General features: G+C 31.2%; 4 protein-coding genes and 1 long non-coding RNA gene across 5 annotated transcripts; 3 read left to right on the top strand and 2 right to left on the bottom strand.

The window, feature by feature from the left end:
- The first annotated feature begins 4372 nt into the window (after positions 1 to 4372).
- LOC110625825 lies at positions 4373 to 8722 on the top strand. Its single transcript, XR_002489619.2, has 4 exons — positions 4373 to 4574; positions 4666 to 8166; positions 8276 to 8488; positions 8582 to 8722. It is a non-coding gene; the product is annotated as an uncharacterized LOC110625825 (long non-coding RNA).
- LOC110625824 (pollen-specific protein-like At4g18596) lies at positions 7837 to 9585 on the bottom strand. The gene is made up of 2 exons (XM_021771481.2): positions 8591 to 9585; positions 7837 to 8485 (listed from the first exon to the last, which is right to left on the bottom strand). Exons 1-2 carry the CDS (start codon positions 8751 to 8753, stop codon positions 8151 to 8153), a joined length of 498 nt encoding a protein of 165 aa, XP_021627173.1. The 5' UTR covers positions 8754 to 9585; the 3' UTR covers positions 7837 to 8150.
- A 5871-nt stretch (positions 9586 to 15456) lies between these two features.
- LOC110625611 (GRAS family protein RAM1) lies at positions 15457 to 18150 on the top strand. The gene is made up of 2 exons (XM_043962134.1): positions 15457 to 16559; positions 16652 to 18150. The coding sequence occupies exons 1-2, from the start codon at positions 15648 to 15650 to the stop codon at positions 17771 to 17773; spliced, it is 2034 nt and encodes a 677-aa protein (XP_043818069.1). The 5' UTR covers positions 15457 to 15647; the 3' UTR covers positions 17774 to 18150.
- Positions 18151 to 18374: 224 nt separating this feature from the next.
- Positions 18375 to 23647, bottom strand: LOC110625790 (membrane-anchored ubiquitin-fold protein 4). The gene is made up of 4 exons (XM_021771440.2): positions 23394 to 23647; positions 23007 to 23237; positions 19071 to 19241; positions 18375 to 18711 (listed from the first exon to the last, which is right to left on the bottom strand). Exons 2-4 carry the CDS (start codon positions 23134 to 23136, stop codon positions 18656 to 18658), a joined length of 357 nt encoding a protein of 118 aa, XP_021627132.1. The 5' UTR covers positions 23137 to 23237; positions 23394 to 23647; the 3' UTR covers positions 18375 to 18655.
- A 2001-nt stretch (positions 23648 to 25648) lies between these two features.
- On the top strand, positions 25649 to 26149 carry LOC110625612. The gene has a single exon (XM_021771244.1). It carries the CDS (start codon positions 25649 to 25651, stop codon positions 26147 to 26149), a length of 501 nt encoding a protein of 166 aa, XP_021626936.1.
- The last annotated feature ends 875 nt before the right edge of the window (positions 26150 to 27024 follow it).

Here is a 27024-nt window from a genome sequence, read left to right as displayed (position 1 = left end):
TTGTCAATAAAGCATCAGAGATTCATCCCATTTGATTCTTGTCATTTCGAAATAGATTTACATTGAAATCTTCCATATTTCGATGTCTATATATATAAGGTTAAGATCAATAAAAGTTATCTGCTTTAAGAGAAGTTACAATCCCTATTTTGTTGGTTTATGTCAAACAAGTGGGGAAAGGTAATTTTTTTAGTTTTCTTAGTTTTTTTTTCTATGAATGTGTGACCATAATATTTGCATTATATTAAAATATGTGGGTACCACGTACTATTACTGATGGTTTTAATGTCTTTTTTAGGGTTTTGACTAACAAAAGAATGTGTGATTTATGTGTGTCGATATGTAGATATGACTGTGGATGAGAGATTTACAGTGGTGTTGACATATGAAAGTAAAATTGATAAAATATTTAATGTCTTTGTTGTCATATGACTGCGGATGAGAGATTATGCATATCTTTGTTGTATGATGTTTATAAGATGTTTAATGTAGTGCATCATTTATTACGTTTGTCGTTGATGGTGGGATGACGGTAGAAAATGATGATAATTTAATATTAACTTTTAATTTGTACAAATATAGTTATAGATTGCCTTTGACTGTGCAAATGAAGAGGATCACTCTAAATACTGAGATGTCTCATGATGATTAAGAGGCAATAATACTGTTGATGATAGTAATAATAGTGAGAGCATTAACCTTATTGAGGGTAGTAATACTAGTGAGGATATTAACCTTGGTGAGGGTAGTAATATAATATTGGTGAGGGCGGTAATACTGGTGAGAGAATTAATCTTAGTGAGGATAGTAATACTGGTAAGGAAATTAACCTTAGTGATGCCTTAGGTAGAAACACTCATTTATTAAGTAGGGATGAATCCACAAGAGGTACGAGTAGAAGTGTGCCATTAAGAGGAAAGGGAGGAAGATAGAGTTTTACAAAAGGTAGAGGGATAAGATAGGAAGGTGATAGTGAGAGTGGGCAGATAGGGAGAGGGGCCAATGAATATCCACAAATTAATTCTAAAAGTGATATATTATTCAATAAGCGTGAGGATGGAGATGATTTACCTAAAAAAATTATATTTGACAATGAGGTTAGTATTGAGGAGTCATATGAGGACTTTATTATTGATTGTGATAATATTGATGATGGGTTATCAAATTATGCTAGTGACAATGACAAAGAGATTGAAGACAGTGAGAATCAGTCTTATAATCCTAATAATAGGAAGAAAAAAATATATTGATCCTTATTATGGTATGTATAATGATCATTTCCAACACAATGAAAGGGAAGAAATATTGTTTAAAGAGGGTCAAGCTTTTAAGGACATTGTGACTTTGATGAATGCTATGACAGATTATGCTATTAAGGGGAGATATGATATTATAGGAGTTAAAAATGACTCTACTAGGTTAACAGCTAAGTGTTCCAGTACAGGATGTCCCTGGAGGTTTCATGCATTAGTTCTGTCTGACCAAGTTACATTCATAGTTAAGACTCTGCATGATGAGCACACATGCATAAGACCATTAAGAAATCAAAATTTGAATTCAAACACTAAGTGAATAGTAGAAAAACTTAGAGAAAAACTGAGACCAGACCCTGACATAAGTTATAAACTCATGCACCATGAGTTGATGGAAAAATGGTATGTGAAAGTTCCTATGTGGCAATTGTATAGAGCTAGGTGCCATACATCCTATTCCTCAAAATGACCTTGAACCTGATATTGAACGCCCATCAATGTTGCCACCTCCTTTGAGGAGGCAACCGGGAAGGCCAAGGAAGGCTAAAAAGAGGGATGAGAGTGAACCACCAGTTAGATGAAGGAGGACAACAACTGTCACTTATACTAGGTACTTACAAATAGGCCACAATAAGAGGACTTGTCAATATGTTACTATTGGGGCAATTATACCTTTTTTTATAATATATTGAATTTACTTTAACATTTTATGTGTCTTCTAATTACAGGTAAACATAGTTATAAGTTAAAAGAAGAGGAAACACACTACTGCATTAGGTGCAGGGACTTCAAGAGTGGTCAACACTAACTAAGTGGGATCAAGTGGTGTACCAATCAACTAAAGAAGCCTTTGAAATATCAAATGAACTATTTTAGAATGTTGTTGGTTGAGGGATATTATTTGTATACTTTGGTTGAACATGCATTTTGAGCAATTGGATTGAGCATTTTGTTAATTTGGGAAGATTAAACGTTTACCAATCAACTAAAGAAGTCTTTGAAATATCAAATGATCTGTTTTAGAATATTGTTAGTTGAGGGATATAGTTTGTATATTTTGGTTGAACATGCATTTTGAGCAATTGGATTGAGCATTTTGTTAATTTGGGAAGATTATAAATCTGTGCACAAATTCTTTTTTTGAGGTGTTTATCATAGATATTGGTACAGTGCTATAGGTACCTGGACTTACGTGACCATTAAAATGCCGGCAGTAAATGTATGTCATTATAATGTTCAAGTCTGATTTTACAAAATTTAATTTTGTAATACATATTTGAATAATTATGGCATACTAATGAAGTCATGTTTTTAATTTTATTTGCTCAACTCCAATTTTATTCCTTGTGTATTTATAAGATTTGTTTGTACTTAATATTATGTTACATTGGATAAATGTAACATAATCATCTTTCTGTTATTTTTAATTTTATAACTTTTTAGTCCATTTGTTTAAATATTCAAAATTAGTCGGTCTCTTAAATTTTAAAGTTTACAATTATTCAATCCTTATATATTCAATTTCAAAACTATTCAGTCCTTCAGTTTTGAAGTATTAAAACTATTTGGTCCTCTATTTTAACCATTCACTTACAAAAAACTAATTTGCTAAAATTTCACTCAATTAACTTAGATAAACAGTAGCAAATAATATTCAAAAGAGATAAAACAAAATACATTTATACATTCATACATATAGAACAGAAAACACATAATACATTCTATGTTAAACAAATATTCTATCTAGTTCAAAATAACTTCAATCTTCTGCAACTTTTTATAATGTTTTTACAATAAACACTATCAACAGTAACAACATAATTATCACATAATTCTTCATCTGGTTCAAAATAACTTCAATCTTCTGCAACTTTACATGTAACTTTTTGGTCTCTTCATTCATCTTCATCAACTCTTCTTTAGTCTCTACAATCATCCTTGATAAGTTGGTCTTGAATACCTCTAACCCTTCACCTATATTGTTTGATGTTGGAGAGTTAATATTTGTTGGAATGCACTACTCAAGAAATAATTTACATTTGTTATCTTGACAATAATAATACAACTTATTTGAATTATTAATAGATTCAGATATGTGAACCCCTGCTCTTTTCCTATAGAAGCAATTCACATTCGTGTAACTATCATCCCAGCTTTCCATCGATCTGCTCATACTAGACATTCTCGTGAAGATAGAATAGATTCTTTCAATGCTTAATTGTCGAATACTATGCAAGTTGGTGAAAAAGTTTAGATTTTATGACAAATGCATGTTTAAATAGAGATTTTATAGGGTAAAATTGAATTTTAAACATATTTTCCCTTTTTCTTCATTAGTTTTTAATGGAAAAGAGGTTATGATGGATGGAAGGACTAATTTGTTAATAATTTGATTATGTAATGATATTTTAATAGATTTTTAAAAATACAGAAACTCACTCGTTACTAATAATAAAATTCAGAAATTAAATAGTAAATCTCTCTTTAAATATTTTGTTTAAAATTATTTAAAAGTAATATTAACTAAAAAAATTAGATAATTAGGTGATTTTATTTATATATTATTATAGTGTGAAAAAATTAAATACTAATTTTAAAATAATTAAAAAAATTATAATACAGAAAAATATTAAAAATAATTAACAAAAATATATAATTTTAATTAATTAAAAATTAAATTAAACTTATTTAATGAAAACTTAATTGCACTTATTTCTGAAAATAATTATAGTGTTTTTGAAAATTAAAAAGTACGAAACAGTTTTCTTTTCGTAATTTATTGGATTAAATTTTATTTTAAAAAAATTACTATTTAATTTTTATACTATAATAAAATTTATTAGTTAATTCTCTATTTAAAAAAATAAATTAAAAAGTTTATGATATTTTAAAAATTTTATTAACTAATAGTTTTATTAATTTTAATTATTAAATGTTTTACTGTTTAATTTTTATAATTTTAAAAAAAATTATTAATTAATCTTTTAAAATTTTAAAGTCTATTAATTAATTATAAGAATATTTTAATTTTTTTATAATATTTAATAGTTAAAATTAATTAATAAACTTTTGTTTTTTGTTTTATTCTATGACATCTAATTCATGAATTATGACCAACCCAATAGAAACTCCGAAAAATGCTGTCGTATTTACACAATTCGTTCCTTCTCGACCCTCGTTGCTCCCCTTTGCTTCACTTGGCACTCTCTGGTGTAAGTGAAGGGGGATTTCAGTAGCGGCTGGGGGAGCAAAGACAACGGAAATGAGCAAAGGTCGTTTTGTGTGGCTCATTGTATAATGTCTACGACTTCCTTCCATCAGGTAATTGTTACATGACCGGCTTTTGCAATTTTAGCTCTTTCGCTAATTGGGATTGTCTCGCAACTAAATAACTTATTTGTTTGTTTTTCAGTTTTGGCTAAAATGAAACGGATCATCTTTCAAAGTAGTCTTGAACCTTTCAAGTTCCAAGGTTCGAATTCTCTGTAGCTTTGAAATTGCTGTTTTCATTTAATAGCTGCGTTTTTGTGCTAGCATTAATAGTTTTGCGTCAATGGGAGTGATCAATTTGGCTGTAATCAACTTGAACTCGTTAATGGTTGCCAGCTACGATTTCTTGTTTGCACTCATGTGTTTCTAAGGGTTTGGATTGTAAGCAAAGGAGAGTATTTTTACATGGCATTATATTTTTTGAATGCAATATTGTTACCTTGGAAAAAAAGGGTTAGCTATAAGAAAATTTATACTGGGTACTTGCCTATCTGTAAAGAATCAGTTGTTATTTCTCATTCTGCTAAACATGATTTTTATTAGAACTAAATATTAGCATTTCTTATAATTTTTTTTTTTTGGTTCATTTGGAGTTTTAAAAACTGTTTCATTTCATGGATAATTCTTATTGTGCTTTAGAAGTGAAAAGCAATTTCATAGGAAAAATATTAAACACCAAATAGCAAAACGGTTGAGAAGATATTAATCTTATTCTAATCAACCCCTACGTGGAGTAAATCATTTGTAAGAAAAGAATTCAATTTAATCCACAATTATGCATAATTTCTATTCCTTTTAAAATGGTTTTTTAAAAAAATTAAACAAATCAAACTCTTCCATTCCAACCATGAGAATTAACAAAAAGAAATAAATTGAATAGAATTCCTACAAAATTCTTATTTCAAACAAGTTGTTGATCTTTTGATATCTTTGTCCAAGAAACCAAATGGAGCAAAGTGCTTGAGATTTTCTTCCTGTCTTAATTTATTTGAAACTCCATGCTTGCTTTCCATTGTAAGTGACCTTGGACCCTTTTAGTCATGGGAATATGAGAGAATGGAGCCTAAGGTGCATAAATCTCCACATCAACAAAACATGACTATTTGCTAATTAAAAATAAAGAAAATCAAATGACCTGGAGATGATACTGCAATATATGCAATTATTGCATGTCAATATGACTTTTCTAATGTGATAAATGTATCAGTTAGAGAGATGGAATTCTGCAACTTTTCTTTTTTCTTTTTTCTTTTTCTTTTTGTGTTAGTTTGTTCGTAGCATGTATAATTTATTTTATGGCAATACTTTTGCCCTTCAGTTGTACTTATGTAGCTTTATGAAGTTTGACTAACTAGAACTGATGATCTAAATATAGAATTCCTTGGTCCTCTTTCTCTACCTGTATGCGTTGATACCCTTTTTTCAAATTTGAATTTCCTTTAAAGGCATGTTTTTATTTCTTTTCTGTGATTTTTCAATCTGTTATAGAGTGAACAAAGTTGCAACTGTGAAAAGGTGAGCCACAAATGCATGTAGGGACCTTCTGTAGGCAATAAGGAAAAAGGCGTTAATAGGGTTCTGTTATTCCTTATGATTATCAAAAGATTTAAGTTTGGTAACGAAGCTGTAACTGAATGCAAATAAAGTTGATTTTGACATGGAATATTTCAAAATCAAATAGATAGTTAAGCAGGAAAGCAAATGAATCTCTTCATTTTTATTCTTTCTCTGAATTTGTTGCTGCAAAAGTTATTCTGCATCTAGATGACTTGCCTTTGTGAGTGCCTAAGTTTGCGATTTTTGTAGCTGAGTAAAATATGGCCATCTACCTTCTCCAACATACAAACCACTATTTCTTTTGCTATTGCAGGAAGAGTCACATGAGTTACTTATGACCACCACTGTTAGATGGTCATATGCGTGTTTGTGTGACTTTTTCTGATGTTTCAAAGAACTAATTGTTCATGTGGCTATGAGACATGATGGGTTAATGCTGGTTTCAAAATCTAATTAAAAAAAGAAACTGGCTTTAATTTGCCATTTTCTTAATTTTGTAAGTGTATTCTAGGATGAAATATTTGTTTCATGAATACTTAGTTATGTCATTTAGCTTTCTCGACCACAGTCCAAAGATACAAAACATGTGGGATTCACATGAAAATGTGTTTTTTGACCACCATGGTACATGGTTTAGGAAAGAATTACTCATTCAGAAAAAATAAAGGGGAAATGATGTAAAGTTCTCATCTTCCCACTGGAGAAGTGGAAGTGCAAAGGGAGAGAAAATGACTGTGATGACTTAGAACTCATTTTCTAGTTGAAGTTTGTTTGCAGTCTCATCTGTTTGAAGATTTACGTTTAACGTATTATATAAATTTACCATTATCCACTCATCCTATAGTTGGGCATGGCTACTCTTTAAAAAATAGACCTTACGGCATATATGACAGGGTGACCACTTCTGTGTCTCTTTCACAGGATCCATGAGTTGGAGATGCAAACATTATGCAAAAATTACTTGTGTCTCCCCAAAAGCTAGTGTAATTAATGCTTTTGGTCCATTCTTGTTTAATAGATGTGCATTTTACTTCTATGCTTCTCCCCGAAATTTTAGTCAATATTTTACTGTTGAATTTTTACTGCTTTTTTGTCATTAACTGCAAGGTTAAGTGTTTAACTAGATTTTTGTCTTCTAATGTTAATTTTGATTGTATATAGTCCCACAAATCAATTCTATTGAAGATTTCAAGAGCCTAAAAATCTCAAATTACACAGTACTATTATTTTGAGGACTTATTTCATATTTTTTAAGCAATAGAGATTCAAGTGTTAATTTACTAAATTTCATGGGGTTCTACTGATTTCTTTTGTAAACAGGGAATCTGTCTGACCAACTTTATTGGAGCTGGGCATCATATGTTGCTCTTAGTCTCCATTTGTTTTCTGAACATATTTTCCAAAAAAATATTTCACATTTTCTAACATTTGGGATACTCGGTAAAATCGGTGAATGGAAAATATTGTTCTGATAAAAAAAATCAAGTCATTTTCCGGACTTTAAAAATCTTATTTCCATTACAATATATAAGTTTATTAATTTTCTTACTTTTTAAATTACAACTAAAACATAGCAAATAAGTTGTTTTCTTAAAAAATATTTTTTATGGAAAATATTTTCCAAATACAAGGGATTTGTGTAATTTTCAGAAATGTCAAGTCTAGCAGATGCTTCGTCTAAATTGCAATTGAAGAAGGAAGGGAGAGAGAGAGAGGCGAGGAACATTGGATTTGTCCACACACCTCAACTTTAAAATGCACAAACTATTCAGACATTGCATTAGTATAAGCTGCAACAAACCAACAAAATACTAATGAGCTTTAGCTCGGTGATTTTGGACTGTTTTCCGAAGCCCAGTTGGAGCCTAAACAGCAGGAAAAAAAATAATAAAAATATTTAGAACTAATAATTAGCTCCCCAGATACTGCATTAACAAATGATGATCACCTGGGCAAGCATATCATGATGGAAATTGCACTTGTTTCAAAGGAAAGACGGAATTTAGACAGAAGAAAGCCATATACCAGTGACAAATGGTGGAAAAAACTACAGAAAGCTTTCTTCTTTTCTTATTTTCCACATAAGGTAAGATCAGCCTTTGATGGTCTGAAATTCAATGCATTAAGGCTATAAATGCAGAGATTGGGATGTTTGGCTTTGATTGTTATCTGATCTGATGTGGATTTGTATCCAGGAACGTTGCATGATTTAGAAGAACTCCACATTAAGCTTGCCTCACAGGAAGATTCCATGGCCACTTCTGCGCATGCAATTCCATCAACAGAAGGGACTTCCAACTTGTAGACTCCATGCCTATTCGTGGTTCTGTTTACTGAGAATGATACTTGTTCTCTGATTTTCGGTGAAGTTGCTTTGAACTTGCAGTCTATTTTAACTCCTGCACCTGGTTAGACAATTTGTACACATGAAAAACTCTTAACTTTTAATTCACATGCAAATCTCCCTGAAAATATTAAGTAATAAAACTTGAAACTTGCAGATTACACACCTGGTAAGAAGTAGCTGTGTCTGGAGAAGCTGTTGTTGGAGCAGATGTCACAATAAACAAAACCCATTACAGTGATATGGGCATTGTTTTTAGCTGGCTCAACCCTTGAAGACAGTGACTTGATGAACAAAGATGAGAGAAAGAAGAGAATTACAGGATTCATGGCAGCAAAATTTTGGGAGATGGAAGGGAAAATTTTAAATAAAAGAAAACAAAAACTTGAGATATATGCACCTCAATGAACTGTTGGATTATAGTAAATAGCAATCAAAGTATTATGATATAGTAGAAGAGTAGTTCTGTTGTTTGGATAAGCAGCAGAAAAGTGAGATCCAACTGTAAACAAAAGGTAGAAGAGATTTATCTTTTTCACTAGAAACAAAGACATGTGAATGTCATTTGGCATATATGGAGTTTAAATGTGTAGGAAAAAGTATCTTTTTTTTGGAGGGTTTCTTGTGTGGGGCTTGAAGGTCCCTTTTCCAGTATAGCTCACAAAAACAGAAGCTGTAGGGCATTTATAGACTCAGAAACATAGCTGGAAGTTGATGCTCAATCATGGTAGAAAAGAATAGTAATTAAGGAGAGATATTGCAAATTGAAGTTCTAACTGAGTATGCTTGTATGTGAAATGTTATTGGAATTAACCAAAAGAAATTCATTCTTTGAATTTATTGCACATGCACTGAACAGCATGTTATTTTGGTGATGTGGAGTAAATTGAAAAGGACAAAAGGCTTGAAGAAGGATTGTTCATGGTTCTCATGTGAGCTTTTTAAATAGGGGCAATTTATGCTTCACAAGAGCTGCCATGAACACACAGAGCATTTGCAGTTCAACTGAGAAGACCAACAGATTTGCAACTTGCAATCCACTAGAAAACTCAAGAATACATTTTGAAGGAGATGTTTATCAACTTACCTTTGCTTCTTCTTTCTTTTAGCATAAGGTCCTCTCAAGGAGGCTAGAAGAATTGAAGCTGTATTATTAGTTGAGTAGGCAGAGCTTGTGAAATATGAAAGGCAAAGGCCTTAATGAAGTGGAATGGAATCCCTCTTTTTATGGTTTTCTTTAGAAGGTTAAAGTGTACCCATGTGGTATTTTTCAATTGCATACCCTAGATTATACTGATATTAGAAAAAGAAAATTTTAAAAATATTTCATTCTAAATATTTTGTTTTTAATTAAATTCTAATATATTTTTAAATTTTGTAATCATTTATATTCAAATTTTCAAATAAAAAAAACAAACTGAATCTATTTGACAGCGGCTAAATCAGTCTTTGAAAGAAAATGGAGGTGGAATCCCTCGAGCCCATCTCGGACCAGATGGACCTGGACTATTACCTTTTATTTGTTAAATTATAAATAGCTATAAAAGAAATATCAAAATCATTTAATTTAAAATATTTATATGATAATTCCTATTAATCTAACGAAATAATTTCATTCTCAATTTTTTAATTTACCCCAACTCTTCTTTGATGATTATCTAAGAAAATTGTTTTTTAAAATAAAATTGGAATGTGTAATATATAGAAGGTCCAGAATATAATAAAGGTTTCTCAAATAATTCAGAAAACTTTGTATATTATTAAAGCATTATGTATACAGTTTAGTCTAATAAGAATATATTATATTATTTATTAAAAAGATGAGTTTTTTAACAACAAAATAAATAACTTTATTTAATGCGAAAAACTAAATTCATAAAACTAAAAAATACAAACTCATCTTAATTAAAAATAAAATCAAATTAAATTTAATCAGCGTTGAAATGAGTGATTTTAGAATTAAAATTTTGAATTAATTTTAATAATTTATTTTTAAAATTATAATTTATTAATATTTAAAATTAATTTTATCACTAATGCTGTATTTATTTGAAAAATAATTTATATTTAAAAAATATTTTTTGTAAAAATATTTTTTAATGAGATAATTTATTTTTTATTATTTAATTTTAATTTTAAAAATAAAATTTATTAATAAATTTATACATAAAACTTTTATTAAAGATTTCAACGGATGAAAAATGATTTTTTTTTTTTAAATAGCGAGTGATCTTTCTTAAAATAATTTTTTTTAACTAAAAAAATAATTTTGATTCACTAAATTTTTTGAGTATTTAAATTATTAAAAAATATAAAAAATATTTTTTTAAAAAAATTGCGTACTTAATTATAGAAATAGATCAAATAATGAATTTTTTTTTTTTACAAAAATCAAATAATGAAGTTAGCATATAACTTATTTGGCAAAAAATATATATATAATATTTCAATAATGATTTATTATGGTAAAATATTAATTAAAGTAGGAATCTCTATACTAGATTTTTTTGGCTTAATATTTTATATCATAATTTAGTTGGATGAGATAGATATAATGATTTGGAAATTTAGTATAAACTTTTTATTATATTTTATATTTTATTAATTATAATAATTAAATGACCATCTTCATTTTGGCCCTTCTATAGTTGTGCAACTCTCTCAGTAATTTGATATTTTTTTCTTTATAGTAATATTAAAATAATTATAGAATCTTATAAATCTTTTTCAATAATGCAAGTTACATTTAACATGCCCATAATGCAGTTTATATAAGCAGGCTAGTCCAACCAAAAATATAAATTAAATCAACCACCATCTAATCCAAACTCATATTTAGATTTAAAATCAATCTACAATTTAGAATACATAACCCAATAATTAATCTAAAAATCTATCCATATGCCAAACTGACCTAATATTTCCAAAGCACAGAACCATCGTTAAAGAAAGACAGCACTAAATAAGGATAATTAATCAAACAAGCAGCTAAATCCAATTTAGCAGCACAATTTTCAGAAAAAAAAAAAAAAAAAAAAAAAAAAAAAAAAAAAGCAGAAATTAAACCTCAAAGTTGCATGCAACAACATTGAAAAAATTCAAGAGATATAATTGGACAAAATGGTTACGAAAGAAAAAAAAATTGCAAAGGGCGAGGCAGAGCAGACTTAACCGGTCATCAACCTAAAAAAAAGTGTTACCAATTGGGCATAGCGGTGCAATCTCGAGTAGCAAACGCCACCTAAGAGAGATTCATTCGTGAGCATCAAAACAAAATCATCACTCTCATAATGGCAACAATTTCGAAATTGCACTCTCAATCGCGAACAACAGGAACCTGAAAAGAGAAAAATAGAAAGAAACAAATTAAAAAGACAACCACCACCCTTAATGAGGGAGAATAAGGACGGTGGCGATCCCCTGCCCGAAAATAAGGAAGAACCAACAAAATTAAAAAGGAAGTAAAAAAAAAAAAAAAAAAAACAAATATTTTATTGATTTTTAAGCATTTTAATTTCTAGATTCAATAATTTTATTGATTTTTAAGCATTTTAATTTTTAAATTAAATACAATCAGAACTTATTGTTTACATTTTAATATATTTTAAAGGATTATTGAAAAAAAATCAAATATTTATAATAATTTACAGTTTTAATTTTAAATAATAAAATCAAACCATTTTAATTTGTCATAATTATAGTAAAAAAAATAAATTGAATTTATATAAATTAAAAATAAATTATAATATAGTACCTAAAGTTTTATTTAAATAATAAAATAATATTTAAATATATATTTTTTATTAATTTCATTATTCACTCTTTATTTTTATTTTTATATAATATCGTAAATATTAATAAAAATTTTAAAAATAAAAAATAAAAAAATTAATTTTATCACATAAAATTTAAAATATTAAATATAAATATGAATTAATTTTAAATGATTGCGTTGGAATTAATTAATGACTAAAAAAATTCAACTGGTGTGTTATCTCTCGTCCGATCGCTTAGCGTTCAAACTGCTTTAATGCTATTCCTCTCATATAAGCCATCGGATAGACAGAATCCAGTCTACCACAATGATCCTCACATTGTAACCATTGATTATAGATTTCAATGCCCAAAAAAGTTCAATGACCATGGACGACCATAATTTCTTATTGAATTGTTTTTTTCTTTAAAAGCCTCTTTTGATTAGATTTTGTAAAAAAGATTATACATGGTGTAAATTTTTAACACAAATTTAATATAAATTTACTCATAAAAAATTATTAAAAATTATAAAAACTTAAATAATATTAAGAGAAAAGTATAATTTAATAAAAATTATAAATTGTTAAATTAAATTATTAATTCAGTAGTTTAATGAAGGATTGATTCGATTATTTATCGTGATTTTATTAATTAATTATGGATAAAATTATGAAGATGTAATAAAAAAAATTGAGAAAAGAAATGATGTGATTATAATTCCTTGTTGAATTAAAAGTGAGTGTTGGGAAATAAAACAAGAAAAAAGGGAAATTTAGAAGAATGTGTTTGGACAAACATGGTTGTTCTCAAATGGGAGATGTTACCACAGCACGAGGGAAAGCCTTGTTGCTCATAAAGTGAATGAACGGTGATGATGAAGGTCACGTGATAGAGATGCCGCCTCTGAGTACAAAAAGAGGCTGGAGACGAAGACAACCGCTTCATTCCCTTGGCAAATCCAAGGCGTAGGGCGGCGCCACCGACGACACATCCGACGACCTTGCATATCCCTCCACTTTTGTCGTCTTCTTCTCCTTCCTCTTCCTCCATATTCACAAAATTCTCTCTATCTTTTCTCCCCTCGTTTTGTCACTTTTTATTATATCTTCTGGATTTTCAAAACAAATAATAAAAAAAAAGCCATGTAAATTATTAGTAGTTATAAGTATATAAGATTTTAAAAAATATTTTCAATATCTTTAAAATATTAATTAATTTTTATATTAATTTTAATTGTTAAATATTTTATTATTTAAAAAATTATTAGTTTTATTAATTTTATAAAAATATCTATTAATTAATTTTTTTAATTTTTAATATTTAATATTTAATAATTAAACTAATAAATAAAAATTTTAAAATATTTTTAAATTAAAAAAATTAACTAATAAATCAATTTATAATACTTATCACCATACAGATCTTTAATATATATTGAAAAATAGAATTGAAGGTTTTTTTAAATAAGAAAAAAAGGAAAATAGAATTGAAGGTAACCATTCAGTGCACGGGAGTACAGTCAACTCTTTACTTCATAGTGATAAATAGGGATGGCAACGGATCGGATATTTTTGAGTACCCGATCCGACTGAATCCTAATAGAATGAATTTGAATAGTTATAATCGGGTTTGGAATGAATTTAAATTTTAAAAATAATACCCGTTGCGGGTTCGGATCAGATTTAAATTTTATATACAGGGTACCCACTACCCAAATCCGTTTATATAAATAATTAATTTAATATAAAAAATATATTTTATAATAATATTTATAAATTTTTTTTATATATTTTTATTTAAAAATTTAAATTTAAATATTCTTTAAAAATATTAGATTTTTTAAATAAAAATTATTAATGAAAAATATTTTTTATATAAATTATTAATTAAAATATATGAGATTAAACGGATTCGAGTTTTATTCGGATAATAATAATCGGGTTTGAGACGGATTCAAATAATTTAAATTAATTTTTAATCGGGTTCGGAACAGATTCTAATATTACTAATATAAATCGGGTTCGGATTCGGGTAGTTTAATTTTTACGGGTACCCTACCCGTTTACCTCCCTAGTGATAAACTCGAAATTCATGAAAATGATTTTAACTATATATATAGTTTTTTTACTATGGACTATACTAGATTACAACGGCGATCAAAATATTTTATATCGAAGTAGATATATATATTAAATAAATTATTAGATGTATATATATATTTAAAAAAATAAGTTATTATTTAATTTTTATAATATAAAAAAATTTATTATTTTTCAATTTTAAAAAATATATTAAAATATTTTAAACATTTTAAAAATTCTCTATTTTTATTATAAAAAATTAATTAATAAATTTTTTAATAATTTAAAAAATTAATTAATAAATTTTTTAAAAAATATAAAATTTAAATATTAAAATTATAATGATAAAATTAATGGAAAGACTGCACTCATATATTTAAATTAATAATAAATAAATTTGAATAAATATAAAAAAATTTAAATTTTATTTTTTTAATTTTTAATTTTATTTAAAAAAAATTAATGAAAAGATTAATTAATAAATTTTTTAAAATATAAAAATATTTTAATATATTTTGTAAAATTAAAAAAATTAATTATAATTTGTTTAAAAAAACAGAGCATAAAGTATCAAAAAAATGCGGGCCTCCTTGTTAACGTAAAAGACTAAGTTTTTGATCCGTTTTGTCTTTATATACAAATCTTTCCTTTTCACCATACTATGCATTGATGAAGAAGTCCTTCCTTTGTCTTATTTCTCCATATATTTTAACTTTTTTATTTTTCTCATATCATTTTAAATTTATCTTCTAAAAATAAATTATACAATCTATTACACTTTTATTTATAAAAATTTAATTTCTTTTATATTATAAATAATAAAATTTACCCTATGATTTCTCAATTATGAATATATTTTAGTGTATTGGAATTAGAATCTTCATCCTCAAAATTGATTATACTTAAAAGAAAAATTATCACCCCGCATCACAAATAAATCATTCCAAATTCCTTGTTGTGAGCTGGGCCGGCCCAAGGAAAAGTGGGGACCTATCAAGAAAATTGTCATTTAGTGAAAGTGCAGGGTGGTATCCCAAAGTAAAGAAGCAAATGAGTTGAAAAAACATCAAATCCAAGATGACAAAGTTGGAGCCTCTACCTCTACGAAACACCCAAACTTGGCTATGAACCTCATGGGAGGTGATAAATTGGAGGTCTTTAATTGCTAACTTCCAATCATAAGATATTAGATCTGCATTTTGTCTCTTTCTCTTTCATTTTCATACACACACTGGACAATCAGACAAATCCCTGTTAATAAAAAGAGAGAAAACACTCTAAGTAACTTCTGCTCTATAGTTTGCCAACTAAATTTCCCCACTGGGCTAACTCTACCCACCATGAATTAGAACAATTCTGGAGTGAAGAACAAGTTAATTTAGAGGTATGATTAATTCTCTTTGTGGAAGCATGGGGTCAATCAAAAGTGAGAGTTCATGCAACAAGATCATGCAACCTACTTCTCCTAATGGATCATCTGTTTCTGAGTTTAAGAAAACTCCATTGTCGTCTGACTTGGAACTTTCTAGCTTAACCCCACCAAGCCTCAGCTTCCCTGCTGTGAAATTTGAGTTGGATGGAGACGTCGAAGTTCAGTCGCCGGATAGTTCTATATGGGAGACCTTTTTCTCTGATCATTTGGATTCTGACTTCATGGTCTTGTCTCCTGTAAGGAACTTGCCATCTCCACAAACCTCAAATTGCAATTACAACTACGTTAATGCAATGCAAGTGCAGAGTCTTTCTGGGTGTTCCCCGCCTCGCCATTTATCTCAACTTGGATCTTTTAGTAGCAGTCATAAAGGGAAGGGACAAAGCCCTCTCCATAGGGTTTTTAATTCTCCGAATAATCAATATATGCAAATTGAGACCCTTTCCTCTTTGCCTGCGTTTGAGGATTTCTTGGATGATTATCAAAGAGATGGGCTTGGAGGATGCCAACCGAGTAGGTTCTCCTCTGGAAGTTCATCGCAGTTGTTTGATATGCCAAGCACAGTTCCTGCTGTGTTGGATTGCTTAGCCGCGACAAATCCTACGAGGTTTGGTGGATCGGTGAGTGAAACATCATCAGCTGGCTCTCAGCTGACCCAGGATAGAGATGTTTACCAAATGGGCTCCCTGAGAAATGCACCACTGTCACAGCAACTACAACAAGAGCAAAAAGAGAAGCAACACGAACAACCACCACCTAGGTCAACAACACCACCGCCGCCATCAACAACACCATCCGCAGAGCAGCAGCAGCAGAATCTTAACCACAGCTTGATGGTGCCTCTCCCTATTGGTTCTGATGAGCAGGTGAAACTCTCTCACTACCATTAATCTTTTCTTTCCATTTTCTCTATTTCCTTTTTTCGGTATAATCTCAGTTACTTCATATATTTTTACAGGAGCAAGACAGTGGACTTCAACTGGTGCACCTCCTTCTTGTTTGTGCTGAAGCCGTGGCTAAGGAGGATTACATGTTAGCAAGAAAATATCTCCACCACCTTAATCGGGTGGTCACACCCCTCGGTGACTCCATGCAACGAGTGGCGTCCTGCTTCACTGAAGCACTAAGTGCTAGGCTCGCTGCAACACTTAGCACTAAACCTAGTACCTCAACTCCAAAACCCTTTTCTCCTTATCCGCCAAATTCTATGGAAGTTCTCAAAATTTATCAAATTCTTTACCAAGCTTGCCCATACGTAAAATTCGCTCATTTCACTGCTAATCAAGCCATTTTTGAGGCCTTTGAAGTAGAGGAACGTGTTCACGTTATTGACCTAGACATTCTGCAAGGCTATCAGTGGCCAGCTTTCATGCAAGCCTTAGCAGCTAGACCAGGTGGTGCTCCGTTTCTCCGGATAACTGGAGTCGGCTCCTCCATCGAGGGTGTGAGAGAAACTGGCCGTTGCTTAACAGAACTAGCGCATTCTCTCCATGTTCCATTCGAGTTCCATCCAGTGGCTGAAGCACTGGAAGACCTGAAACCCCACATGTTCAACCGAAGGGTTGGTGAGGCTCTAGCTGTTAACTCAGTTAACCGGCTCCACCTTGTCCCTGGAAACTGTCTAGGAAACCTTTTAACCATGATCCGTGATCAAGCACCCAACATAGTGACAATAGTTGAACAAGAAGCGAGCCACAATGGACCATACTTCTTGGGTAGGTTCCTTGAAGCATTGCACTATTATTCAGCACTTTTTGATTCATTAGATGCAACTTTTCCACCAGATTCTGCACAGAGGGCGAAAGTGGAGCAATACATATTTGCTCCAGAGATAAGGAACATAGTGGCGTGTGAAGGAATCGAGAGGACAGCGAGGCATGAGAGGCTGGAGAAATGGAGGAAGATAATGGAAGGGAAAGGGTTTAAAGGGGTGCCATTGAGTGCAAATGCAGTGACTCAATCCAAGATATTGTTGGGCTTGTATTCATGTGATGGGTATAGATTGACGGAGGATAAAGGTTGTTTGCTCTTGGGGTGGCAAGATAGGGCTATACTTGCTGCTTCTGCATGGCGTTGCTGAGCTGATAATCTATAGCTTCTTTCCTCTTTTTCACGTGTATGTCGTTCTTGTCTTGGGACTTCTTTTGTTTGTTATTGAAGTTTTTAATTCATTGGGTACAAGTTTTTTTTTTTTTCCAAAAAAAATACATAAAAAACAGCACTAGTGCCGAGAAAGATTAAAGGAAAACGATGGGTCTGTTTGTTTGTTTTTGTAGAAAAGTATCTTAAGCTTAGATGGAGTTCAATTAATTTATTTATTCACAACCTTCCAATTAATTCTTTTATTGCATATACAGGATCAATTCCATCGTAACCATTGGACTGTAGTCCGTAGGCATCTTGTCGAAACGGTAAGAAACGAACTAATTACTCTTACTCCCTTTTCGAATCCCATATCCTAAACGCTAGCATAAAATTATCAGTAAAAAGTCTCCGTCGAAACCAATGGTAGCAAAAATGAATAAAACAAACAAAGGAGGGGGGGGGGGGGGGGGGTGTCTGAGTTATAAACATCGTCAAAACCTTTGAGACAATAAATTGAGATAACAGGTCGCAAAGATGAATTTTTCATATCAATAATAAATAACAAGTGGCAAAAGTTCCACTAATGATATGGCTAATGAAGTGTCAAACCAAAGGCCTTGTATAAAATAAATTATAACAAAGGTTGCAGTCTGCAAGTGCTGTAGGAATACAGAGACACGCATTTATATAAACGCAAATACATCATCACCACCACATTTGTTATACAGGAATGCCCTCAAAACTAAGGTGCGGCACTGAGGGATGGCACCATTTTACAAATTATTGTCTTTCCAGCAACCAATTTCCATGGCCATGAGATCCTAGCAAGTTCAAGCCAACCTCCCGAGCTTTAATGTGAATTAACGCCCTGTTCTCTTTACATTATAGAACATGAACAGAGATTTTTCCTTGGGGGCTCATCCACTTTTTTCTCTGTTCAAACCAATAAAATAAACCGAGTCTCATCATTGAAATGACAGCAAATTTCATGGGCTACATCCCATTACAGGTCAAAAACTTCAATTTGAATGCATATTCTCTTAGTTTGGATTGATTTATTTTGCAAGAAAATAGTTTAACTGAATTCTTATAAAATCATACATGCTTTCAAATCCTTTTAAAATAATTTTTTTTAAGTTAGAAAGAATTAAATTCTTTTGATTTAAACAAGAGAATTAATAGAAAATAAATCAATTGAATTAAATCCTTGCAAAATCTTTATTTCCAAACAAGAGGATTAAGATTTGAATGTGTTCGTATAATGTTCACTGAATGCAAGCATACACAAATACCTGTTTTTGCTTTTGCTAAAGATGGTTGCACTACAACATGCATGGTGATAACCCCTTTTGGAAGCTCCCCAAAGGGAACTCTACACTGGCCAACAGTTTTGTTGTTTTCCAAAATTTTCCCGGCATTTATCAGTTTGATGTCATTTGCTGCCTTGGGTGCAATTTTCTTATCTATGACAAATCAGAAGGTATCGTTTTGTTATTATAAAAATACAATTAAAAATCAAAAGCAAAAATTACATTGACAGAAATGTCGTCCCAAAAGCATGATTATCCATAAGCCAAAGCAAAGAAATTTGAAATCTGAGTTTGCAGAAGGAAAACTAGACAATGCACTACAAATGCAGAAGGAAACACATAAGACAACCCTCCCTCCCTCCCTCTTTGCATCCCTCATTTCTTTTTCCTTTTTCTTTTTGGGATGAACAACATCAACCAAAATCGTATCATGCAAGGAAAAGAAACCCAGCAGTGTTTATCTAGATTCCAGAACATCCGCCCTGCATTAATTAATGGGATAATTACACTGGTGTTGTCTAAATGTTTTCAACTTTATTATTTCAGTGTCTCAAAACATTTCTTTTTTTGCAATCAAGAGTTTAAAGGACATTTTTTTCCCATTTAAGAGCATATGGACAGGTCTTCTCCCCAGAATGATGATATACACAGTATTCCATCTTCACCTTTTCAACACAATAAGCTGGAATTTAAAGAAAAGAACAAGGACTTCTGAAAAAAGAATTACCAAATGGCCTAAAATTCTCCCCTGCTTCATCTTCTTCTTTGGGTTTTAATTTGGCATTAAACTCAATCAAGCCTATATAGAAACCAACCCATGAAAGGACCCACTTAACCAATCCAAGATTCTTCTCTTTATCAACAGCAACCCTCCACTAAAATAGAAACACCATCTCCACAACTACTTTCTCCTAAATCACCCTCATTACTCTCTCTCTCTCTCCAATTATTTTGTTGCTCTGATATAAGATATAGAAAAGGATGGGGAAGAACAAGTTTATATTATCCAACAATACAAATAGCAAGGTTTCTTCTACAAGTCCCATCACTAAGAAAGTTCTTGAATCCTCTACTATTCATTTCTTCATGGTTTATTTTGTTGGTTATTTTTCTATTTTTCTCCTCTTCTTAATCATATCGGTTTTCCTTCTTTGATTCTTTGAAGAATCAAACTAAAAAAAGCATTGATTACTTGGCATTTTCATTAAATAGAGAAAAGTTAATGAGAGCGGCATAGATAGGTGGCAAGGACAACAGTGGTAGAGAAGATGACATGATTCCTAATTTCATTTCAATCCTAAATGAAAGAAGGTTTTAAATTAAGGGTGTGTTAGCTATTTAGATTTAGTTCACTTGTATGTTATTCATGTGATTGTCTCTTGTAAGCCCTTAAAGATCCACAGTTCTCATACTTATTGCCAAAGGTGGGCCCTACTGGCAATTTGTGCTACCATCGCAAAAGCAATGAAGGGAAAAGCATCATAGTTACCAATTTACTCTTTAATTATGCTTATTAACATGTGATAATTAGCAAAATACAAAGTCTATAACCTAATGCTTTCTCACGAGATATATGCTTAGAATTGTGGTTTTCCTAGCCCCGAGTCCCTTGACCAAAGCCAACTACATTGTGAGTCCCCAAGCATTTTAACAAGAGAAGAGGATAAAAAGAGGGGATGGAAGTAATGATAGGCATCGACTCTCTAATTATTGGAAAGTATGTCTTGATTCCCTTACTGTAGTCAGAAAAAAGAAAAGATTGGAAGGGGAGAAAAAAATCTAAAGAAGATAAGAACTTTCCAAGGCATTACTTTTTTTATCTTCTCTAGCAGTAAACTGATATAACATCGTGTCAACAATTCCATTCTCTCTCTAAGAATGGAATTTTGGTGAAGGGTATTGAATATGTAATGATTTTTAAATCTTTGAACTTCCCCTCAGAATATAATTAAACGTTGTGGCATGTGGAGAAATAAACATTCAGAATAGTTGTTGCTTAAGGATTTAGCAACATTTAATCTGGTTACTTTTAAAAACACTCATGTACTTCAACATCAGATCATTATATCACATTCTATGAATCATAAAGATGCATCTTGTGCAATTTCACGGATCAATATGCACTAAGCAATAGCCAAAAGTGACAATCCATGTGACAGATAGCATGTTTTTGGGTGTGTAGTAGGAATGCATTGGTCATATTTGCAGGATCAAACTTGGCAGAATAGTTGCAGCATAAATACCCTATACTGTTCCCCAACACTCCCCTCCCTTCCATTTCCTTCCCCCCCAAAAAAATGAACAGAGGAGAGAATAAAAGGAACTCAAGAAAATCTGCATAATTGCTAGGAACCCCAGTCGATATCCCTCTTATGCTTTCTAAATGCCAGAATCTGCTAAAAGAAGGGCACTATTCATGAGAGGACACACAATCATCATGCTCATCTCACATTACTTTAATGAGGATCCATAATTCAAAACTTTACATACATCTCAATAAAAAATATTTATTCTCTAAAAGAATGGTAAAATTGAGAAATTATTGACAGTGGAAGGAATCTAATGAGGGTGGAAGTTAATAATAATAATAACAACACTATTTTGTTTTCACAAATAAATTACTCATTAAACATAATAAATCTTAACTTGAGGCCAACGGACAACAGTATCGCTTTATATAGCTGTTCTCCTCAAGGGGAAAAGTAGATTAAAATAATAACTTTAAGTTTTTTAAATAAAAAAAGGAAATGGGCAAAGATCCTCATCTATTTCAATACTATGGAGGATACTTCTGAAAGCTTAAATTTGACTGCCTACAATATGCATGAAAATAAAAGTCTCTTCCTTAAGAGAACATTGGAAGAAAATTTGTTGTTCACACATGCATTGAAAAATAAAGATAGAAAAAAGATGCCCAAAAATAAATGCAACTTCAGTACATTTACATGTTCACCAATTGCCATGTAAAAGGTGTACATCCATTATCCATCCATATATAGACCCAATAGATTTTGCTAACTATATTCAGCAGCATACCAATGTAAATCAAGAGAAATATTAAGCCATTAGAGTTGCTGACCAATATCATCATAGTTTTGGTTGCACTTATGCAGCCAGACAGTAATAATGATGATGATGATAAACAAGAAAGACCAAGACAATATATTTGAAAAGGAATTTACAAGGTAGAAGTAAGGTTGTTAAACAAGATGAATGATTAAGGTGGTTTAAAATATTAGTTGCAGGAAGCAAAAATTTTTGCATTGTCATTCAAACATCCAGTACATTCGATGATTCAACTAAGACTAAGACCAAGCACATATACTAAAGTCACCCTATCAATAATTATTTCACTGAGACCTGGAAAAAGGTGAGACCAAGTAGTAGATCGACTACTCATATCCAATCACAAGATACATGGAAAATTCAAATTCTAGTGTACTTGCAAAAGTGTTACTAGTTGAACCCCTCTGCCAGTTAAGTTATCCATAGCACTATAAAATTTTGAGAAGATTAAATATCATCAAAATATATGGTCAGGACGCAGAAGGTACTTTCCAGGAAGCTTGCGACACCACAGCAATCACTACATGTGCATTTACCACTATTGTCACAAAATCGAATTATAAATCAGGAGCATAATGGAGGCCACTTCTAAGTTCTAATCATCCAAGTTGCCAATATTTAAAAATAAAAAGGGAAGGAAAATGCAGTTGAGAAAAGATGGCCCGTAGTCAAGATCAATTCATGCAAATAAGCAAAAGCAAAACAAACATAAACATGCATCTCTCGTATCAATTCAAATGTTCAATTTCACAAACTCAAAGGACGAAATGAAAATGATGATATAAATTGCCTTGCACAGTGAACAAATTCCTTGACAGCCCAGTAAAAAGAGCAGAGTCTCAAAATTCTGACCTTTAGGCCACTCAGTCACGATTCTCTCCTTGAGCATAGCCACAGTGGAGGCCGGCGAATACCTGAAAGGACCAATATCCGATCCATCATACAATCTGAACTTAAGCTCTACCAGGTCCTCCTCCGGCATTTCAGCTTGTATCGTCACCAGTTCAAATTGAACAAAAAGCTCCTCAACTAACGCAGTTCTCTTCAGAACCTAACTTCCAATTTGTGTCAATCTCCACACTCCTGCACAGAAAATCAATCAAATAAACACAAAATTTCGCGGAAAAATCAACAGACACCGAACCATAATTTTTCATTTAAACAATAATAATAAAACAAGCCATAAACATAATAATCATCAAATAATGGTCCAGTAAAATTAAATAAAACAACAATCACCTCCAAGAGTAGTTGCAGTTCTCTAGGGTTTATGAGAGCCACATAGAGAGCAAGAGATAGATCAGGGGACAGAGGAGAAACCCTAGGAACAGACCCGACGTAGACGCTGTGTAATTTTTTTGAGGAAGTGTCTAATGGGCCATTTCCTTTTGCTTTCTCAATTTTTCAACTCTTTCGAGAGGGGGATTTCCATTGTTACGCTTATTGTAGCTAGCTTTAGTTGTTTTTTCCTTTTTTCCTTTTTTTTTTTTTTTCTGTTTCCCGATTGATAAAAATTCTATCTATCTATGAATTGTGGCTTTTTGCAAAATTAGGGACGGGAGAAAATTTATTTGTGGATTTAAGGTTAGAGATAAATTATTTGCGGATTTAGGGTTGGACTGCCAAGTGGTACCCGAAAAGAAAACCTGCTGTCTGTTTAACAGGCGCCAAGGCCTGGCGCCATTTAAAATGGCGCCAGGCATTATTTTTTTTTTTTAAAGAATGGCCTGGCGCCACTTAGAGTGGCGCCAGGCCATTCTTTTCTTTTTTTATTTTATTTTTATTTTTTATAAAATTATAAAATAATATTATTATATAATTAAAAAATTATTAATATTATTTAATAATAATATTACTGTATTAATTTATTAAAATAATAAAAAATTTTATCATTAAATAAATATATATAATATTATTAAATTATTTTTATATATCTGATCGCAGTATAATATTAATTTTATAATTATGAAATTATAAATTACAGTAATTTTTTATTTAAAAATTAATAATAAAATTTATTCAATATTAATATATTAAAATTATAAAAAAAATTATTATTATAAAAATATCTAATATTATTTAATTACAACCGAAACTGCTTATATCGTTAATACGGAAATATCAGGACCTTTTTCACGTCAGACGGTTATTTAATTCCTTCAGCGCGCATGCGAGCAGAGTTGCGAATTGACTGGGTTTGCTGTCCTTCTTCAAGTCACATCACAAGGCTGGACTCCTCGTACTGGATCCAGACTCGCAGGCAACCCGATCTGTCCCGTGTCTGGATCAGGACCGAATATGCTGGACCGGCTAAATAAAGTGGGTTTCTGAGACCTTAGACCTATTTCACTTTTTCGGATTTAATTTCCCCTAAAGTGAGAAAAGTCCGGCAATTATCAAATTATATAATAATATATTTCATAACTCTCTAAAATATTAGGATATTAATATTATTCTGTATGACTGGATAATAGCAATTCAATAAAAATAAATTTAATTTTTATAATTTTAAATATTTATACATTCATATATTAATTAATTAATATAATTATAATATTTTAATAAATAAAATAAATAATGACTTGTCGCCACTTAGAAGGGTATATTTCATAACTCTCTAAAATATTAGGATATTAATATTATTCTGTACGACTGCATAATAACAGTCTAATAAAAATAAATTTAATTTTTATAATTTTAAATAGTTATACACTCATATATTAATTAATTAATATAATTATAATATTTTAAATAATATATAATATTATTGTTAAATAATATGAGTAATTTTTAATTATATAATAATATTATTTTTTAATTTTATAAAAAAATAAAAAAAAAATAAAAAGAAGAAAAGAATGGCCTGGCGCCACTCTAAGTGGCGCCAGGCCATTCTTAAAAAAAAAAAAAAAATGCCTGGCGCCATTTTAAATGGCGCCAGGTCCTGGCGCCTGTTAAACGGGCGGCAGGTTTTCTTTTCGGGTGCCACTTGGCAGTCCAACCCCAAATCCGCAAATAATTTATATCTAATCCTAAATCCACAAATAAGTTTTCTCCCGCTCCTAATTTTGCAAAAAGCCCATGAATTGTTGCTCATTGCTGCTTTTGATAACCCTGAAAATTTAATTTGTTGGCGGAAAATATGTAAAAGAAAATTAAAATATTTTATATAGAAAATATTTTTTAAGAAAGTAATTTTTTATTATTTAATTATTTAATTATTATTTAAAAAATAAAAATAAAAATTTAAGAAAGTAATTTTCTTTAATTAAAAAAGTATTTTGTATTAACTATTCTTTAGTATCCAAACTTTAATAATTATAAAAAAATAATTTTTATAAAACAAATGAAAAATTAAGTATTATGTAAAATTCTTTATAGCCTTTGTCCTTATATATAAACTAGCTGAACAGTCTGTTAGCTTGGCAATCAAAAATCGAGACGATTTTAGAGAAGCCACCTCCAACCCTCCACTCCCCTCGCATCAATCAGAAATGGATCAACAACTGTTAGTTCATCAATCTCAACTTTCTTGGCAACCCCCTCCTCTCAGTTTTGTAAAACTTAACTTCGATGCAGCTTGGGATAAGAATTCGAATTCAGGAGCCACTGCAGTTATTGTTCGTAATCCTTCTGGAAGTGTTATTGACTGGTGCTGTCATTCGTGGGCCTCGATATTAGACTCCTTACAATTAGAGAGCATTGCTTGTCGAGAAGCACTTCTTTTTGCCAAAAATAGAGGTTTCTCTCGCTCTATTATAGAAGGAGATTCTCTTATTACAGTTCAAGCCTGTAGGGGTAACCCGGCTCCTCTTAGTATTCAAGATATTATCTCTCACTCGTTAGATATAGCTAAATCCTTCCAGTCTATCTCTTTTTCTTGGGTACGTCGGGCTCACAATCAGGCTTCGCATCTCCTTTGTAAAAAGTTCATCAAAGATAGTTCTTTTAGAATTAATCCCTTGTATCAGATGAACTTTGTCTTTTCCTTGTAACTTGATGGCCTTTAGCAATGATATATATCTTATGAAAAAAAAAAAAAACTAGCTTGTCATATAATTTATTTTACTATTAAAATATGATAACTGTTGGGTTTTAATCATTCTCGATAAAGTTAGATCCAAAACTCGCGAAACTCCTCAGGTTGACCAATTCAGTATCTAGGACTCTAATCCAGACACGCGGAGCAGGCTAGATCATTCTCAAACCCGGATCCAACAGAAAAAAATTCAGCTCGATAATGTGACGTAAGAAGAGATAACAGGCCCAATCACTTCTTAGCTCTACCTACATGCGCGCTAGAAGAAATTAAATAGCCGTCTGGTGTGGAGAAATGGTCTTACACGTCCATACACAAATCTGAGTGGCAAAGACAATGGCAACAGAGAAACCGTTAGACATCATTAGCAGAGATAAAAGGGAAAGAGATAAAAATGAGGAACGTTTTCCTCCCACCTAAATTTAAACAATCATTAAATTCTATTTTCTGAATTTTAAAATATCAAAATATATGTGATGACCGTTGGGCTTTCTTTATCCTGGGAGAGGCCGGGCCCAAGAGTAGAACAATGGCCCAAAGCCCATCAAGCCCTCCTTAAGCAAGACCGACTCGGTGTCTTAAGCCCCAATTCGGACACGCGGAGAAGGCCGGGTCCACCATGAGCCCGGGTCCAATGGGAAGAAGTCCAACCCAGTGAGGTGACGTGAGAAAGAATAGCAGGCCTAGTTACCTCGCAGCCCTGCCTGCATGCGCGCCGAGAAGAATTAAATGGCCGCCTGGTGTAGAGAGGGGTTCTGACACATCCATACATACAGAGCTGAGTGACAAGGACAAGTGGCACTGTAGCAAAGAAGCAGTTATACATCACTA

The sequence above is a fragment of the Manihot esculenta genome, chromosome 11 (genome assembly GCF_001659605.2).
Source record: "Manihot esculenta cultivar AM560-2 chromosome 11, M.esculenta_v8, whole genome shotgun sequence".
NCBI lineage: Eukaryota > Viridiplantae > Streptophyta > Magnoliopsida > Malpighiales > Euphorbiaceae > Manihot > Manihot esculenta.
The sequence above is the reverse complement of the archived record's forward strand: the minus strand, read 5'-3'. Positions and strand labels throughout refer to the sequence as shown.

Coding starts and splice junctions, on each gene's coding strand:
- LOC110625611 (XM_043962134.1), top strand. CDS start 15,648: ATGATTAATTCTCTTTGTGGAAGCATGGGGTCAATCAAAAGTGAGAGT. Junction 16,560..16,651: donor CTATTGGTTCTGATGAGCAG/GTGAAACTCTCT, acceptor ATATTTTTACAG/GAGCAAGACAGTGGACTTCA.
- LOC110625824 (XM_021771481.2), bottom strand. CDS start 8,753: ATGAATCCTGTAATTCTCTTCTTTCTCTCATCTTTGTTCATCAAGTCA. Junction 8,486..8,590: donor ACACAGCTACTTCTTACCAG/GTGTGTAATCTG, acceptor TTGTCTAACCAG/GTGCAGGAGTTAAAATAGAC.
- LOC110625612 (XM_021771244.1), top strand. CDS start 25,649: ATGGATCAACAACTGTTAGTTCATCAATCTCAACTTTCTTGGCAACCC.
- LOC110625790 (XM_021771440.2), bottom strand. CDS start 23,136: ATGCCGGAGGAGGACCTGGTAGAGCTTAAGTTCAGATTGTATGATGGA. Junction 19,242..23,006: donor CGTGACTGAGTGGCCTAAAG/GTCAGAATTTTG, acceptor GATTTGTCATAG/ATAAGAAAATTGCACCCAAG. Junction 18,712..19,070: donor TTTAGCAAAAGCAAAAACAG/GTATTTGTGTAT, acceptor TGGTTTGAACAG/AGAAAAAAGTGGATGAGCCC.